Source organism: Diospyros lotus, chromosome 6, assembly GCF_014633365.1.
Source record: "Diospyros lotus cultivar Yz01 chromosome 6, ASM1463336v1, whole genome shotgun sequence".
NCBI lineage: Eukaryota > Viridiplantae > Streptophyta > Magnoliopsida > Ericales > Ebenaceae > Diospyros > Diospyros lotus.
In genome coordinates this window covers 1,549,479-1,565,875 of record NC_068343.1, presented here as the reverse complement: position 1 = coordinate 1,565,875, position 16,397 = coordinate 1,549,479, and the positions used below count along the sequence as shown (strand labels likewise).

Genomic DNA, 16,397 nt, shown 5'->3' with positions numbered 1-16,397 from the left:
TTTGGTAGTTATGACTTGTAAAATAAAAGAGAGACGTTTGCAAAAAAGAATATGAAAAAGTTTCTTATCTACTACTAACTCAGAATTGGTCTCATATCTACTTTTCAAAGCTGCCACTCTAAAGCAAGCAGCCAAATAAGGAGGGAACAGAACTAGGCCCTGGCAGAGATCAGAGCAGCAAATTAGTTGTTCGGACTGTCCGTTTGGGCAGAGGCCTAAGAGGAGACGGTGGTATTGGGCGGATCGATTCCCATCGCCTCGAAATAGACCCTCTCTGCGACATTCATCCTGTCCTGAAACATTGTCCATTCTCTTCTACACCTCTCCCTTACCTGAGAACAAAAATAGAAGAGCAGAATTTCGCAAGTGTGTGATTCCAGTACTGAATACGATAGCAGCAGGGAACGAAGAGTAGAGGATAACTATCTGGCCTACATATATTACTACATATATTATCTGCAGTACATAATCATAGTTTTGAGCAATAGAAGAGAAAAGGATTTGGCATGTACCCCTTCCCATGGTGCTTTTCCATTCTCAGCTTGACCCTGTTGAAAGAAGAAATCAGGAGCAACACATAATACTCCACATGCAGTAGACTGTAGTACATCTGGAAAAGGAAATGGTGAAATGAAGGCTCAAATTACCTGGTTCCCGAGTGAAGGAACCGTCTGATGAAGAACCCACTGAGTGTCTACAACTCCAATCCTCTCATGAGCAGGCTGTTCTCAGTAGAACATATGAAAGAATGAAACAAGGGATTTAACGATAGTTATAAGCTGAAAGCAAGCAACGATGAGTGAGAGTCACCTCTACACATGTTCGAAGAGCAAAGTCAAGGCCCCATCCATGAACCAAGTCATTCTGCAATCACAAGATATGGATTTTAAAGCTTTGCAGAGAAAACTGGGGTGGAAGGGGGCAGGCATTATATAGAACACTAACACGATGCTTATACCTGAATCATATGCCAAACACAACGCCATGCATCTCGAGAAAACACAGGTGCCATGATCTCAACAAATCTGTGAATTCAAACCAAAGGTAATTATTTATGTACACCAATCCGTCCAATGCAAACATGATAGGAAAAGCGAAGAGCTCATCATTAATGTTCTATATGTAAACTGGATACATACGCTGCACATGGCGGCAGATGTGGATCACTGCACCAGCCAGGTCTTTCCTCAGTTTCTCTGGAGAAAGGGGCAAAAATTGACAAAATCAGAACAAGGCCTCTTAATGTAACAATGATTTATCTGACGAAAGCAAGACATAAATTCAAGACGGGAACCAAAAGGGTTCCTTTATTCTCACTTGTGAACTTCACGGCCATCCTTCTTTCTGGTCATCTGCCATGTAAAACCACTATTTGGTTCGAGGCCGGGCTGAGAAATATCCAATCCATGCTTCCTCACCAGTTTAAGGTATCTGCATCAATTAGTAACTAAAATAAAATACCACTCCAATTCATTTGCACTAGGATTTGTGGAGAGAAAAGAAAAGAAAGGACAGAAGATGGAAAAATAAAATAAAGAAATAGAAGCAAAATTCGCTTATTTTTTACTGGTTGGGTTAGAAAATGAAATAAAACAAAAAATATACATTTTCTAAGATCATTTTTGCATTTGATTATCCTCAAAATATACATTAATATATGCAAATCAATTTCTCTTTCCCCAAAAAATATTAGCACCAGATATAGCAACAGAAAGTTTCCTCGTTCACAAGGATATGAAATCTTTACTCACTCCTCTGCATCAAAATTCTCCGTCCCAAGGTCCTCATCCCAGATAAATATATAGTCATAAGGTGCCACAATGTCAGGATGTAGAAAACGTTTTGCGTACCACCTAGCATTTTCAGGGAGTTTAATTAATAATTTAATGAAATAAATAAATACAAATTGAAAGCAATCTAAATTAGTGTTTGACAAAACTTCACTCTAACCAATCAGAATAAAGTCATGATTCACAAATAGGTCTAATGGTACTACCATTTAGTTTGCTTCCGAACACTAACGTGGATGGCCTGCTTTGACCACTCAAATTCTTCCCATTCACTTGTCCGACCGTCATAATGAAAAAGTAAAATAGTAAAGTTCTCTGACAACTGTAAAAGCATGTCAAGTAAGAAAAGTATAACAATAGACAATAACAATAACATCAACATACCAAGCATTTTTTCTACGATACGGGGTCAGCTACATGAACCTTGAATTTTCATCCACTTCTATCTATAGTTTTTATCTTCTGTAAAATAAATATTTTTTTTTGGCGTGGGGGGTGATAGTGCAGGGCGAGAAGATCAGTATGGCCTTGTATATATTCAAAACAAAAGTTGAGATCAGCCTGACCTTTTTTACTGCTGCATCTATATTCTTTTTCAGTTCATATCCAACGGTAAAGGTCATAAGATACTTTGGTTTCACCAGCAAGTCCTGCAAGTATAAACTTCACAAACTAATCAAGTTGTTTGATTTGATGGACATGATATAATAATCATAACAGGAACTCCAGCCGTCAACATTATTGCCATGGAAGAGCAAATTTCTGGCAGCTGTTTGTACAATAAACAACAAAAATCTAACAAGCAAGGCTTTGGCATTTCTCATCAATGTTACCTTAACATGAAGGTCATGCATCCTAGGACATTGGTCTCTGTAAATTCCTTTTCTCTGTATCTGGTATCTTACAGAATATTTTGGCTTTCAATATTACTGAAATGAAAGGACTAGGAGGACATATATCCTAAGCCATTATGCATCAGCACCATCTAGACACTCAGATCAAATATTCATCTTTGTTAGCACGTGCTGCCTAGAGATATATCAAAGAGCTAGTTTATGACTAGCACATACTTGTGCAGTAATATAATGGAAAGTGGAAATGTATCATATGCAATATACGCCTAGAGATGAAAAAATCAGGGGCCAAATAAGCCTAAAATGTTAGGGCTATGGTACAAGGCACACACCTCGCTTGGCAAACCCCACAATCTGCGGAGATAGAGATCTGACTCAGATTCAACAAAACCAGGTGCAAGCCTCTCTGCACCTCGAGGATTTGTTGGTACCCAAATCTGCAGGGTAATCACAAGGTCAGTAATTAATATCATTAGCCACGTTATAGGAAACCTAGAATCTAACAAAATTTTAAAATATAACATAAAATGGACTGTAGCTGGTAATAGAAAAGCAATCCAGAAATTCATAATCTATCAATTCCGGTCGCCCCTCAATCATGCCTAATCAGAAGGCAGAACAGGTTGCATGGCATGAATTCAGCAAATGCAATGTCTCAACTCAATTCAACAAACAAAGCTCCTTCTACTGTGCTTGGGCGAGCAATGCCAACACTACTCATCACTATACTTGACCAAGGGTACAAAACATACGACTAGGATATTACCAGTAGAATATATCCAGCACAATGTTGAAATATAAATCAGATAAATTATGAGTATACAGTATCCAGTTCTTGGACTTCCAACAAAGCAGAGCTAGCCCCAAACCCACCACCGAATGGCAGATACTTGGCAAAGCTAGTTAAAAACTCACTGAGCCAAGCTTCAATAAAATTCCAAGTTATCTATATCAATGTGCTTGGGGTAAATTAAGCTCATTCCTAAAAAGTCCACCTGAGTGCTTCATATGGGTTTTTTGGGAAACTGAAGGTACATGGTTAACACTAGGTTCTGCTCCCTTGCATTAGAACTCCCCCCCCGCGCCTCTCTCTCTCTAAAACAACATATAAAAGCACATACTTCATATGATGGCATCAAATAAGCACATACGCACATATTGATATATGTCTAAAGTGATATCTAAAGTAAGACCACTAGTCACTAGAGATGGTGGATATAACATGATATTTAGAGCCATTAGTAACTACATAGCACAATAGAAACCAGTTTTCAAGCTTCTGAGCGATCAACTATGTAGAAGAGTAGATCCAATTACATGACAAAAGATTGCCATAGCTTCAAAGAGAAATAAATCCTAAATTTGACTTTTACAGTCTCTCTTCAGCAAAAATGATATAAATCTACATTTATATACATATAGTTGCTTAATATACTTGTCCTGGCTACAGCAAAGTGAGCTATTTGAAGGTGTTTGACAGAGAAGTCCCATTTTTGGAAGATGCCACACTTGGGATAACCTTGTTACAGACGAGGCTAGTCTAAACTTACTTGGCCGCACAATTTGACAGGATATGCATTCAACTAACAAGAAATTCACACATTTTCAAGAACTTTGTCTTGTGGAAGACCACATTATGCCACCTCCCTATTGCAGCCTCAATAAGACAACTATAATAACCCATTGAAGAAGCTGTTTGTGTGTGTGTGCGCGCGCGCGTGTGAGAGAGAGAGAGAGATGACACAAGATGAGCTGAATGGCACAACTGAAGATGAGAAATGATAAAAGTCTAAATCTTAGAAAAGCAATGATTATATTCCTTCCTACATTTCTTAACTTCCTTCTTAGCAAAGTTATGCCTTCAATAATTTCATTCATACTTCCTATAGCCTCAAAGAATGTCCCCATATGATTCCACCTTCCAATTGATGAACCTAGAACAAACATTTTTCATTTAATTATGGATAAAGAGGTTAAGCCTTGGCAACAACAGTGACACCGTTGCTTTGTCAATGGAAGGTCACAGGTTTAAGTTGAAGCAAGGGTAAGACTGCAAATAAAAAAATGACCCTCCCCCAACTCATGCAACGTGGGGAGCCTAGTTACTAGGGAACAACAACACCCCCCCCCCACCCCTTCTCCCCCAACCCCCCGCTCTCTTCATCATGGAGAAAACATGACAACTAGGGGATAAAGCATTGTAGCAATATGGTCCATCAATTCCACTGGAAAAATCTCCCCTTTCTCGCCTTTCCTTGCAGGAGGTTGCAACTAAAATCATGAGATTGAAGACACATAAATAAAACAGGTTAAGGAAATACTTTCACTGCATTGGTCTCATTCTTATATCAGTGATCTATAAGACATATACCCTAACCAAATTACTGCAAAAAGGGTACCTTTGTGTTGTTGTTTTTGTGACTTCGGTTTTTGTTGGCTTTGTTCAGCTTCAGAGAAGACCATACGTTCAGTAGTGCTTGGGTTGACAGATCTGAATACTTGTCCTCAAGGTACGCAAGATCAATGGAGGGTAAAATGCTGGATGGTAAATTCATCTGCAAAACTTCAACAGAAATGGATTAGTTCATATGCTCTTTATGGACAATTAAACATAGGACCACATTGATTAAATATACTATCAAATAAGTTTGGTGGAGAAAATATATACAGTACCTTAGTTAATGACAGCGCTGGAAAAGATGCTCCCAAAAAGAAGCCAAAAATTACACCAGCAAGAGTCATTATAACAATCCTCATTTTTTCATTTGCTTTTCTAGTGTTTACACTGCACCCACAAATTAAATCAATTCCCTTTAAACAAAATGTAATCTTCAGCAACAATAAATCTCATGAATTTATAAAGGCTTCAATTAAAACAAAAATGTTGAGTTCTGAACCTGCGTGGAGGCATTTTAAGTCACAGTCTCGCTCGATACAGAAGGTGAAAACTGGCAAGCGAAAGTAGTGTGTCTGACAATGCTAATCATATCCCAGTTCGAAGTGCTTTGAGGAAGAGGAAGAAGACAGCCATATGGTAACAGTAATCCCTCTGGAACAGGAACGCATAAAAGAAATACATGAATTACATTGAAGTCATGCTTTCCAGGTTATATATCCGGAAAAATGTACAGGAAAACCAAACGGATGAAGTCCGACAAAATTTACACGTTTACGCGATATATAAATGTACATAACATTCCGATTACAACTATCTCAATAGAGAAGACCTATGAACTCTGTTCCTCATTTCGTGCTCGTGCATTCAAACGTTCAAATTCCCAATCCAATTAACAGAAACGGACAAGCAGGAAAAATTAAAGACTAGAAAGATTGGCGTACATTGAATGTCTAGAAACCCTGGGATACGACTAGGAGTCTGCAAATGCGGCGATTTGTAACTCCAAGTCTCCGAGGATCTGAAGGAGAACGGCGCTAGAAGCTGGCCGCGGAACGTCCGACGCCTCGTTTCGTCTTCCGGTTGATATGAGTTCTGTAACTGAAGAGCGAAACCAAACCAAACCAAACACGGCGGCAGCGAGGAGCGAACACGATCAAATGGAAGAGTCTCCGAAGAAGAGGAATCGAATTCCTCTCTATTTTCTCGGGGAATTTTCTCGGGAATCCAGGACCAGGGTGAGGTGGAGAAGAAAACTGTTCGCCGCTGTTTCTTTGGTGTGTCGAGAGACACAGAGCGTGATAAATGGTGTGACGCCCGGGTCAATAAAACGTGGGGGCTCTGCCGTCCACGTGGACAGAGGGATGGCTCGTGTTGGAGGAACGGTCCGAGTGATTTATACGGGAGCATTCCCTTCCCTGTCTCAAGTCTCAACCTTTCTTTTCTGAAAATTCAAATGACTCTGCTCTGATTGGGCGTTGGCGCTGATTCGGCTTTTGGCATTTGAAACGCTTTCATTTGGAATTATTTACATAATCTGGTGGATTTGTTGGCCATGACGCATCAACTTTCACTTTTTAAAGCCATTTGTCGAGATGTTTTCTTTAAATTTTAATATCCAAATCCACATTTTTTTCTTTTTCTTTTTATATTTTTTTATGTAATTACTCTAATTTTTTATTATTTTAATTACAATTCAAAATTTTTATTATTTTAATTATACCATTGAATTTATATTTTTAAATCAAATTAACCTATGTACTTTTATGTATAAAAAAAAATAAAGTAATGATAAAGTACGCGTTATACTATGTTAACGTCAAACTATAAAATTGAATAAAAAATACAAGTTTGTGGGTGTAATTAAAATGATAAAAATATTGAATTGTCATACAAATACACAAAAAATTAAAATATAAGAGTTAAATTAACTCAAAAATACAAATCTATAAAGATAATTGAAATAACAAAAAGTTCGAATAATCACATGAATAAAACGTGAAAATACAATGATAAAAATATAAATTTTGCTAACTTTAATTTATAAGAGGCTTTCGTAAAAATAAATCAATAAATTGATTGTTATGTAAACAATGTTACTATTTAATATTAAATTTTTGTATTAATAAAATCATAAATTATTAGTTATTTTTTAAAAATTATAAACTATTTAAAAATTAAAAGTGGTTATAATTTTTTGAAAATTATATAATAATACAATTTTTTTACATAATAAAAAGTGTTAGCTTTTTAAAAACTACAAACATTTTTTATACATAATAAAAGTGTTTATAATTTTTGAAAAGTAGTTAATAATTTATGAAGAAATATTATTAATCATTTTAAGGAATATGTTTAATTTTATGAGTGTCAAAAGTTAGTGTATTGTTATTATTAAAACTAGTGGTGAACTCATGTGATACACGAGATAATTTAATTTAAAAATAAATAAATAAATTTATTATTTTAAATAATTTTAACATAATTGATAATTATAATTTTTGTAATCTTTAATTATTTATCAAAATTTAAGTTTAATTAATTATTCGTTATTCAATATACTAATGGAGAACACTATTAATTCAATGTACTACAATTCAATGTGCTAAAGAACAATTAACATATTAAGTAGATCACTCAACAAAATACTTATAAAATTATTTATTTATTATATTATATTTTTTATTTATAAATAAATATTATAAAATCTATAATATATTCACTCAAAGCCGTTCGTTATTTTCTATTTATTATATTATAATTATAAATATAAATTAAAATTCTTAAATATGAGTAAGAATAAGTTTTTTCAATAATAATAAAATTTTAAAAATAAGAATTTTGATTTATTCCATAGTCTTAAAAATGTGATACCTTAAATATTAATTAGCATTGAAAAACCCTAGCATTTGACAACTTTAAATGATTTTTTATGAATTTGTTAAAATATCACATTTTCAATACTATAATATAATTATTAAAGTAATTAATAATTAATTAATCACTGCATTTGATTTAATGCAAGTTTTTGAAGGAAAAAATTCACCATTTATTGACACTTGACAAAATATTTTGTTTGACTATTATATTTTAATATTATATAAATATATATAGAATAAAGTTATAAAGATAATATTTTAAATATATAGATAATTTTGTATGACTTGATTAATAGTTTAAATTATCTATTAATATTTCTCATAAAACCCATGCAAATTTAATACAAATTTTAGAGACAAAAAATAGGTTGGCAAATTTTTGGAGGGAACAAAAATTTGCAACCTATTATACTTTAATATAATATATTATATATTATTATATTATAAAAAAATTAAATTTTATTTAATGAATAATTTTTCGTGACTTAGTTAATACTTTAAGTGTCTATTCATATTTCTCATAAATAATATTTATTTTTAATTGATTGACGGATTAATTGATGAGAAGATCTAATATAAAATATTTTTTTTATTAATTAATAGCATTAAAAAATTCATGCAAGTTTAATACAAATTTTAAATGTAAAAAATAGTTTGGCAAATTTTTGGAGGAAATAAATATTTGTATACTATTCTACTATATATTATACTATTCTACTATAATATATAATATTTATATTATATAAAGATAGAATTTTATATAAATTAATAATTTTATGTGACTTAATTAATAGTTTAAGTATCTATTTATATTCCTCATAAATAGTATTTATTTTTAATTGATTGATGGATTAATTAAATATTTAATATTCACATAATAATGTATTGAAAAACCCATAATTAGCATTGAAAAACTCGTGTATTTAAAATTTATTATTAATTTTACAATAATTAGTATAGATTATTTCAAAACAAATGAAAGATTTAAATTATTAAAGTAAATTACAAAATGTAAATTATTAATGCAATAAGTACTAAATACAAATTACTAATGCAAGTTTTGACGGAAATTTTATTACTACATATTATTTCAAAGCAATTGAAAGATTTAAATTATTAATGTAAATTACAAATGCAATAAATATTAATTATAAATCATTAATGTAAGTTTTTTGAGAAATTTTATTTTTTCAAGACTATCCTACTTTTATATATATAAAGATATAAAGATACAATAATATATTTATAACTATAAGAGATTTGCACTTAGATCTTATCAACATTTAGAGTAAGTCGACTCTGGTTCGTCGGTCCATAGTGAAAAAATAAGCACCACTGGAAAGAGAAGGAACAAATAAAATAAATAACAGTCTGTATGCAATAAAGTTTTATGCAGGTTCTGCCATAATGATGCCTAATCCACCATTGTTATCTAGTTATTTCGGTAGAATAATAGTATATCATTTTTCTTTGTTTTACAATGATTTTTGACCCCTATTTATAGCATGGGTGTTTATAATTTTCACAAAATTCAAAATGAAAGGATAATATTATGAATAAAATATGTCCTTATCAGCTCCATAAAATCGGAAATTAATTCCACATTATCAGGAATTTGGTTTGCCTCATATAAGGTAGGTGGACATCGCATTCGATTATTTTGTGATATTTTTATTATACAAGCTGAATGATTTATCTAACGAGCTGAAAGCATTGATGAGAGTTTGCTCAGTTCTGCGATTCGAGCTCAAATTTCGATGACATGTGACCTTACTTTGACAATCTCGGTCTTGGGCCCGTTGGTTTCAAGAGGTAGGTCCAGGCTGCTGAGTCGAGTCCATCCCATAAAAAGTGATAAAAAATACCTGTAATAAGATATAAATGTAATAATATTTTTAAAATAGTATAATACCCTTTATTTATTCATTAACAAAATTAACAAAAAAAAATATCAATTTTAGGGAAGGGACAAATGAATCTCTCCCCCATGGCACTAACTAGTCCAATGGGAGGGATAAATAAGCCCTAGGCATAGGAATAGGATTAGTCAAGCCAATGCTGGGGCAATTTTTCTAGATGTTACTTAGAAAAAAAAAATTAAGTCAAAGTTAAGTGATTAATAGTCACCATTGTCCTAACATTAAGGTATAAAATTTATTTAAGCATTTTATAAAATAAGGGTAATATAAAAATAAATGCACGTTATTTTTTAATAAGATATATTTATTATATTTTATTTTTAATACTTAAATAATTATGAATGTACCAAGTTTTAAACCATTTAATCAATTAATAAAATTATTTAAATATTAAAAATAATATACACTAAGTACATATTGTCAAAAAATAAGATATATTTAATTAACTAATATAATTATTTAAATATTACAAATATATATAATAAATACATATTATCCATAAGATGATGTTAATCAATAGGAGTAAACACTTGGTATGTTCGGACACTGAGCAAATCGCAAAATTATTAAACTTGAAAACGTAACCAAATCAAACAAGCAATTTCAATTGATTTAATTTGCTTATTTTGGTTAAATCAAAATTTTGTTCACTCTCTATTAATTAATGGTTAAATAATAATAAATGTATTTTGTTTTAGACAATATGTATTTATTGTATTTTATTTTTTAAATTTTAAATAATTAATTGATTGATTAAATAGCTCAAAACAAGATATATTTATCATTAACTAATAAAATTATTTAGATATTATAAATAAGATGCAATAAATGAATATTATATTAAAAAAATGAGTATTTATTATTCTATAAACATTATCATATTTACAAATAAAATATATTTATTGTTACTTATTTAATACTTTTAAAATAATAATTAATATTATCCTTAAAATAGATAAAGATTTTGTTAACGACTGATCTTAAGACATTCGTTAAAATATATTTAATGTATTTTATTTTTAATATTTTTATTAATTAATAAAATATTTTAAAATAAAAATATATTAAATACGACTTAACTAATATTTAAATAAAATGTCTTCTCGCTTGATCAAAATAAGGTAGTTACAAGGATTTTATTTATTTGGAAAATTCTATTTGCAACCACGTTTTTACTCTTCACAGCTATATTTTAATGTACCTAAAATACCTTCTTTTAAAAACTTATTTTTACTCTCACAATCACTTTCTCCCTCAGCCAGTCATACACAGCCACCCACCTATTCATATTCATAACGAAGACAATGCAACAAAAAACACACACCAAATTTGATATGAAAACGAAAAAATAGATGAAAATATAATAGTAGAACACATATATACACAAACACACATATATACATTGAAAATCACGTATACACCCAATACACAAATATACACACATATATAAAAATACACACAAATATATATATATATATACACGTGCGCGTGCACACACATACATATATATATATATATGCACACAGAGGAAGTGATGGCCATAAGGGCAGCCATGGCCACCGGAGGTGCGCCCTGAACCCTAGGGTTCGCGGTGCACTAAAGGTCCCGAACGCTGGGGTTCAGGGCCATTAAGGCTCCCCAAACCCCAGCGTTCGAGGCACACCTGTTAGATATGAGCCCTAAAGACCAGTTCCAGTGACACAAAGGGACTCGATCTTGTAATTCTTTAAATATTATTTAAATGGCAAGTTTATGTTTTTATTTAAATTGCAATATGGTTTAAATTATAAAACATATATCCATTAGTATAATAAGAAGTGGATACCATTCTTAAGTGTTAAGAATACGAGTTACGGATAATCCACAATTTGTTATACTATAAAACATGTTCCTGGCCATAGAATTCCTATCATGGATGATAGCAACTCGTAAAGGCCAGCACATTGTCTTCCTCCTTGTTTCAGTATGAGATACTGAAAGATAAGGTTGGTGAGTCTCGTGCCATTCTGTATGAGTTATAGAAGGAAGATAAGTGGGTGCTCGTTACAAGAACGAGTTCACTGAATGGGACTGTTAACATTAAATCACATGGGTTATTTCTCACGGGTCAATGATTTAATGTTAGCTGCGATTTTACAACTAGTCCTTAGACCTGAGATGACATGGATATCTGTGTATTGGTGGATTAGGATATCAACGATATCATGTGGTTGTTCTAATCAAGGATAATCATGTTAGATATGAGCCCTAAAGACCAGTTCCAGTGACACAAAGGGACTCGATCTTGTAATTCTTTAAATATTATTTAAATGGCAAGTTTATGTTTTTATTTAAATTGCAATATGGTTTAAATTATAAAACATATATCCATTAGTATAATAAGAAGTGGATACCATTCTTAAGTGTTAAGAATACGAGTTACGGATAATCCACAATTTGTTATACTATAAACATGTTCCTGGCCATAGAATTCCTATCATGGATGATAGCAACTCGTAAAGGCCAGCACATTGTCTTCCTCCTTGTTTCAGTATGAGATACTGAAAGATAAGGTTGGTGAGTCTCGTGCCATTCTGTATGAGCTATAGAAGGAAGATAAGTGGGTGCTCGTTACAAGAACGAGTTCACTGAACGGGACTGTTAACATTAAATCACATGGGTTATTTCTCACGGGTCAATGATTTAATGTTAGCTGCGATTTTACAACTAGTCCTTAGACCTGAGATGACATGGATATCTGTGTATTGGTGGATTAGGATATCAACGATATCATGTGGTTGTTCTAATCAAGGATAATCATACGTATCTATGTGCCTGATTCAGTGATACATGAGGTATGTGTGCATTAGACATGGAATCTATCACCTCGAGATTTATGAGGAGGATATCCTATGCGATCCAGTAATCACTTGACGATAAATCCTTGGCCGAGGTAATATGACGATGGAATTTGTTCCATACGGGTTGTGTCATAATTTGTCAAGATTGATTTTGGATTTGGTCATATGACAAGATTAAGAGATTCGACCTACTGACCATGATCTCATATCTTGTCGGGATATAGGATGATAGAAGGACCGTATTGTATGGTAACGTAGTAAAAGGTTCACAATACCCGCTTCACAATAAATTGGGTAATCATGATATATTGCTAGATGTCACTCATGGTTTACGAGAATTAATTGTTGATTATTCTTGTTGCCAATTTATTTGTGGACCCAGAAAGTCCCACCCAAAAAGAAATTACTTTCAAAGAGAAAATAAATAAATTAGTAATTTTATAATTACTAATTATAGTGCATTTATTTATTGGATAAATAAGAGTAATTAAATAATTATATTATGAATGTAATTATTTAATCATAGATTGGGTTGGGCCTTTTGCTAGTACATTAGGCTTGGCCCAATGTCACTATTGGATTCAAATAAATTCCATTGGATTGGGCTTGGTCCAATTGCATTAAATGGAATGGGCTTGAGAAGCCCAACCCATTTAATGAAGAATAGTTTTTAATTGGAACTATAAATAGCTCCCAACTCTTATTTTCTCTCATAAGTGTCTTCTTGATTCACTTGAATGTAGAGAGAATTTTGGAGAAGTGTTCTTGAATCCAAGAGGTAAGTTAGAAATTTTTGTGAAAAATTTCTTCTACTTATCTTCTCTCTTTGATATTCTTGAATAGAAGTGATTTCGGGTGGACCGACTCGGCATCCTACACTTGGAGGATTATACGGCGGGAAATCTAACGGTGAAATAAGATTTCATCAAAGAGGTATTTTTCGTTTATGCCTTCGTTTTATTAAACCATAATTTCTGAAAAACGGGATACCTCCAAATTAAATTTTAATTTCCGCTGCGCATATGATAAGATCTATGTAACTCAACAGTGGTATCAGAGCCATCGTTTTTCAGTTTTATGGTTTTATTCATGTGATTATTGGACATTGAATTGGTATTTTGAAAAATAAAACAATTTTGGATGAGATCCGAAGAAGAGTTGCATGCCGGCAGCGTTTTAAAACTGATTTAACACTGTTAGACAGTGCTGGAATCAGTTTTGGCGTAGCTGGAAGTATCGAAATTTGTTTCGGGACGGACGGGCAGTACCGGGTGCATCCCGGGGGGCAACCAGCACGCTGGGTGCGTGCTGGGCGCGCCCCAGCGCGCCCAGACGCGAGCGTTGGGCGCGCTGGGCGCGCATGGGCGCGCCCAGATGCGCGCAAGGCGCGGGGCTAGCCCGCGCCGCGCGGGCAGGGGCGCGGGCAGGGCCCGCGCACCAGCGCCGCGCGCTGGTGGGTGCGCGGGCCCCGCCCGCGCACCACCGCGCGGAATGCGCGCGCAGTGCGCGCACTATGCGCGCGCACTGTGCGCGCAGTGGGGGCTGGCCCCCCCCCTCTGTCTGCCATTGGCAGATTTATTTATTTATTATTATTTTTAATTGTTTTAAATAAAAATAATAATAATAAAATAAATAATAATAATTGTTATTATTATTTGTTTTATTTATTTGTTTTATTATTTAAAAATAAAAATAGAATAAATAATAATAATTGTTATTATTATTTGTTTTATTTATTTGTTTTATTTAAAATAATAATGATAATGAATAAAATAAATAATAATAATTGTTATTATTATTTGTTTTATTTATTTGTTTTATTTAAAATAATAATAATAATGAATAAAATAAATAATAATAATTGTTATTATTATTTTATTTATTTATTTTATTATTTAAAAAAAATACCAATGTATAATTAGTTATACAATTGTCCAATAATCATATGATTGCTTATAATATGCTTTTAATTGTTAATAGCATGTTGTGGATGCCTTGTTGCATATCGGTAATGGTCATGGACTTAGGACACTACATGGATGATGTATGTGTGATGTGGATGTATGGATTATTTTATTTAACGGCCTGCGTGCCGAAGGTCGCCGTCTTTTTCATGACGGTTGTAAAATAATTAATTATTGTTTTAATTTTATTGTAAAAGTAGTTTATAGTAAATTGTAAAAGCAATGGATTCACATCAATCGAGGCACGGCTTGGAGTGAAGTCATTGATGGCAAAATAATCAAGGAAATGAAGACCCTATGTGAAAGGGTTATGTTTGTAATAGTTATAGGCGTTTCCTTATTTCTTCACCCACGAATGCACCGCACAATTCCAATGGCTGGAATTGCGCTTAGAATGCATGATTGAGTCCATGACCATATCGACTAATTTTATGCAATGTTTATTTACATAGTTGATGTATGTTAAAACGTTGCATGTGAAAAGTGAGACCAATTAATTAAAAAATCTCCCATATTTATAAAATTAAATTGTAACCGGTTGGACCTTAAGAGTTAAGACAATCTAATCGGGGCTCTCCATCACGGTAGAAATTGGGGCTTTTTAATTTGTGTGTTGATCGGCTATGGATACATAGGGGTTGCACATTGATTAAAATACTTTAATTTCTATTTAAAACATTTGATGAGATGGGGATGCACAAATATCGTGACCCAAGAATCTATTATGTGCGGCAATCGATATTCAACTGTGTAGACTTGTCAGCGTGATGGTATGATTTAACTATGTTCAATTGCCAAGAAACTATTATGTGAGGTATATTGGACTGGGAGCCGAAACAAAATATTTGGGTCGTACATAAGATGTACTGGACAAGCGTTGTCCACTTATTGAATTTATTATTCCAAGAATCTATTATGTGAGGAGTAATAAAATTAATAAGAATCCAAATACCCACTAGAATTCATGCCAATGTGAATTTGCTTGTTCCTTTAAATGGGAGTAAGGAATTTGAAAAACTCAGTGGGAGGTACTGTTTGATTTAAAGACCAAAATCAGATAGTTAAGAAAACAAGATATCTAATAATCTACTTATTTTCTGCAGATATATCAAATGGCTTCACTAAATGCACTTTCTAAATTTGTTGACGCAAACCGGCTAACTGGACCAAATTTCAACGACTGGCTTCTAAATTTGAAATTGATTACAAACTTGGAAAAAATCACATATATCTTGGAAACGCCTATCCCTGAGCCAACTGTTGAACATATTACTCAGGAGGAACAAGATACACTCAATAAGTGGCAAGATGATGATCTTGTTGCTAAGAGTTACATCTTGCTTACTATGAGTCAAGAGTTACAGCGGCAGCATAATAAGATGCCAAATGCGTATTCGATTATTGCTCGTTTACAAGAGTTGTATGGTGAGCGAAGTCGAAGTGCTAGATATGAGATATCTAAATCAATCTTTCGAGCAAAGATGTCTGCTGGAGGATCAGTTGGAGACCATGTTCTCAAAATGATCTCCTGGATGGATAAACTGAATGAATTAGATGCTCCAATGCATCAATATCTTCAAATAGATGCAATTCTTCAGTCTTTGCCAGATTCGTATGGGGGTTTTATTTCAAACTTCTATATGAACAAGATTGAGTGTACCCCGGCGGAACTTATGAATATGCTAATAACGGCCCAGAGTACCATGAAAACAGGCACTGTGATGGCTGTGTCCTCTACTAGTAAGACTAGAAAGGG

At 33.0% G+C, this 16,397-nt stretch overlaps 1 protein-coding gene across 1 annotated transcript; it reads right to left on the bottom strand.

Moving 5' to 3' along the window:
- Positions 1-41: 41 nt before the first annotated feature.
- LOC127803999 (uncharacterized) lies at positions 42-6,348 on the bottom strand. Its single transcript, XM_052340695.1, has 15 exons — positions 5,984-6,348; positions 5,542-5,693; positions 5,318-5,429; positions 5,044-5,199; positions 2,977-3,081; positions 2,357-2,440; positions 1,997-2,112; positions 1,752-1,853; positions 1,318-1,431; positions 1,140-1,196; positions 959-1,025; positions 811-864; positions 648-722; positions 513-548; positions 42-332 (listed from the first exon to the last, which is right to left on the bottom strand). The coding sequence occupies exons 2-15, from the start codon at positions 5,553-5,555 to the stop codon at positions 216-218; spliced, it is 1,209 nt and encodes a 402-aa protein (XP_052196655.1). The 5' UTR covers positions 5,556-5,693; positions 5,984-6,348; the 3' UTR covers positions 42-215.
- Positions 6,349-16,397: the final 10,049 nt, after the last annotated feature.

Excerpts from the sequence above, each read along its gene's own strand:
- LOC127803999 (XM_052340695.1), bottom strand. Across the intron at positions 3,082-5,043 it reads ACAAAAACAACAACACAAAG|ATTTGGGTACCAACAAATCC; the intron begins GTACCCTTTTTG and ends ATTACCCTGCAG. Across the intron at positions 723-810 it reads CTCTTCGAACATGTGTAGAG|CCTGCTCATGAGAGGATTGG; the intron begins GTGACTCTCACT and ends TACTGAGAACAG.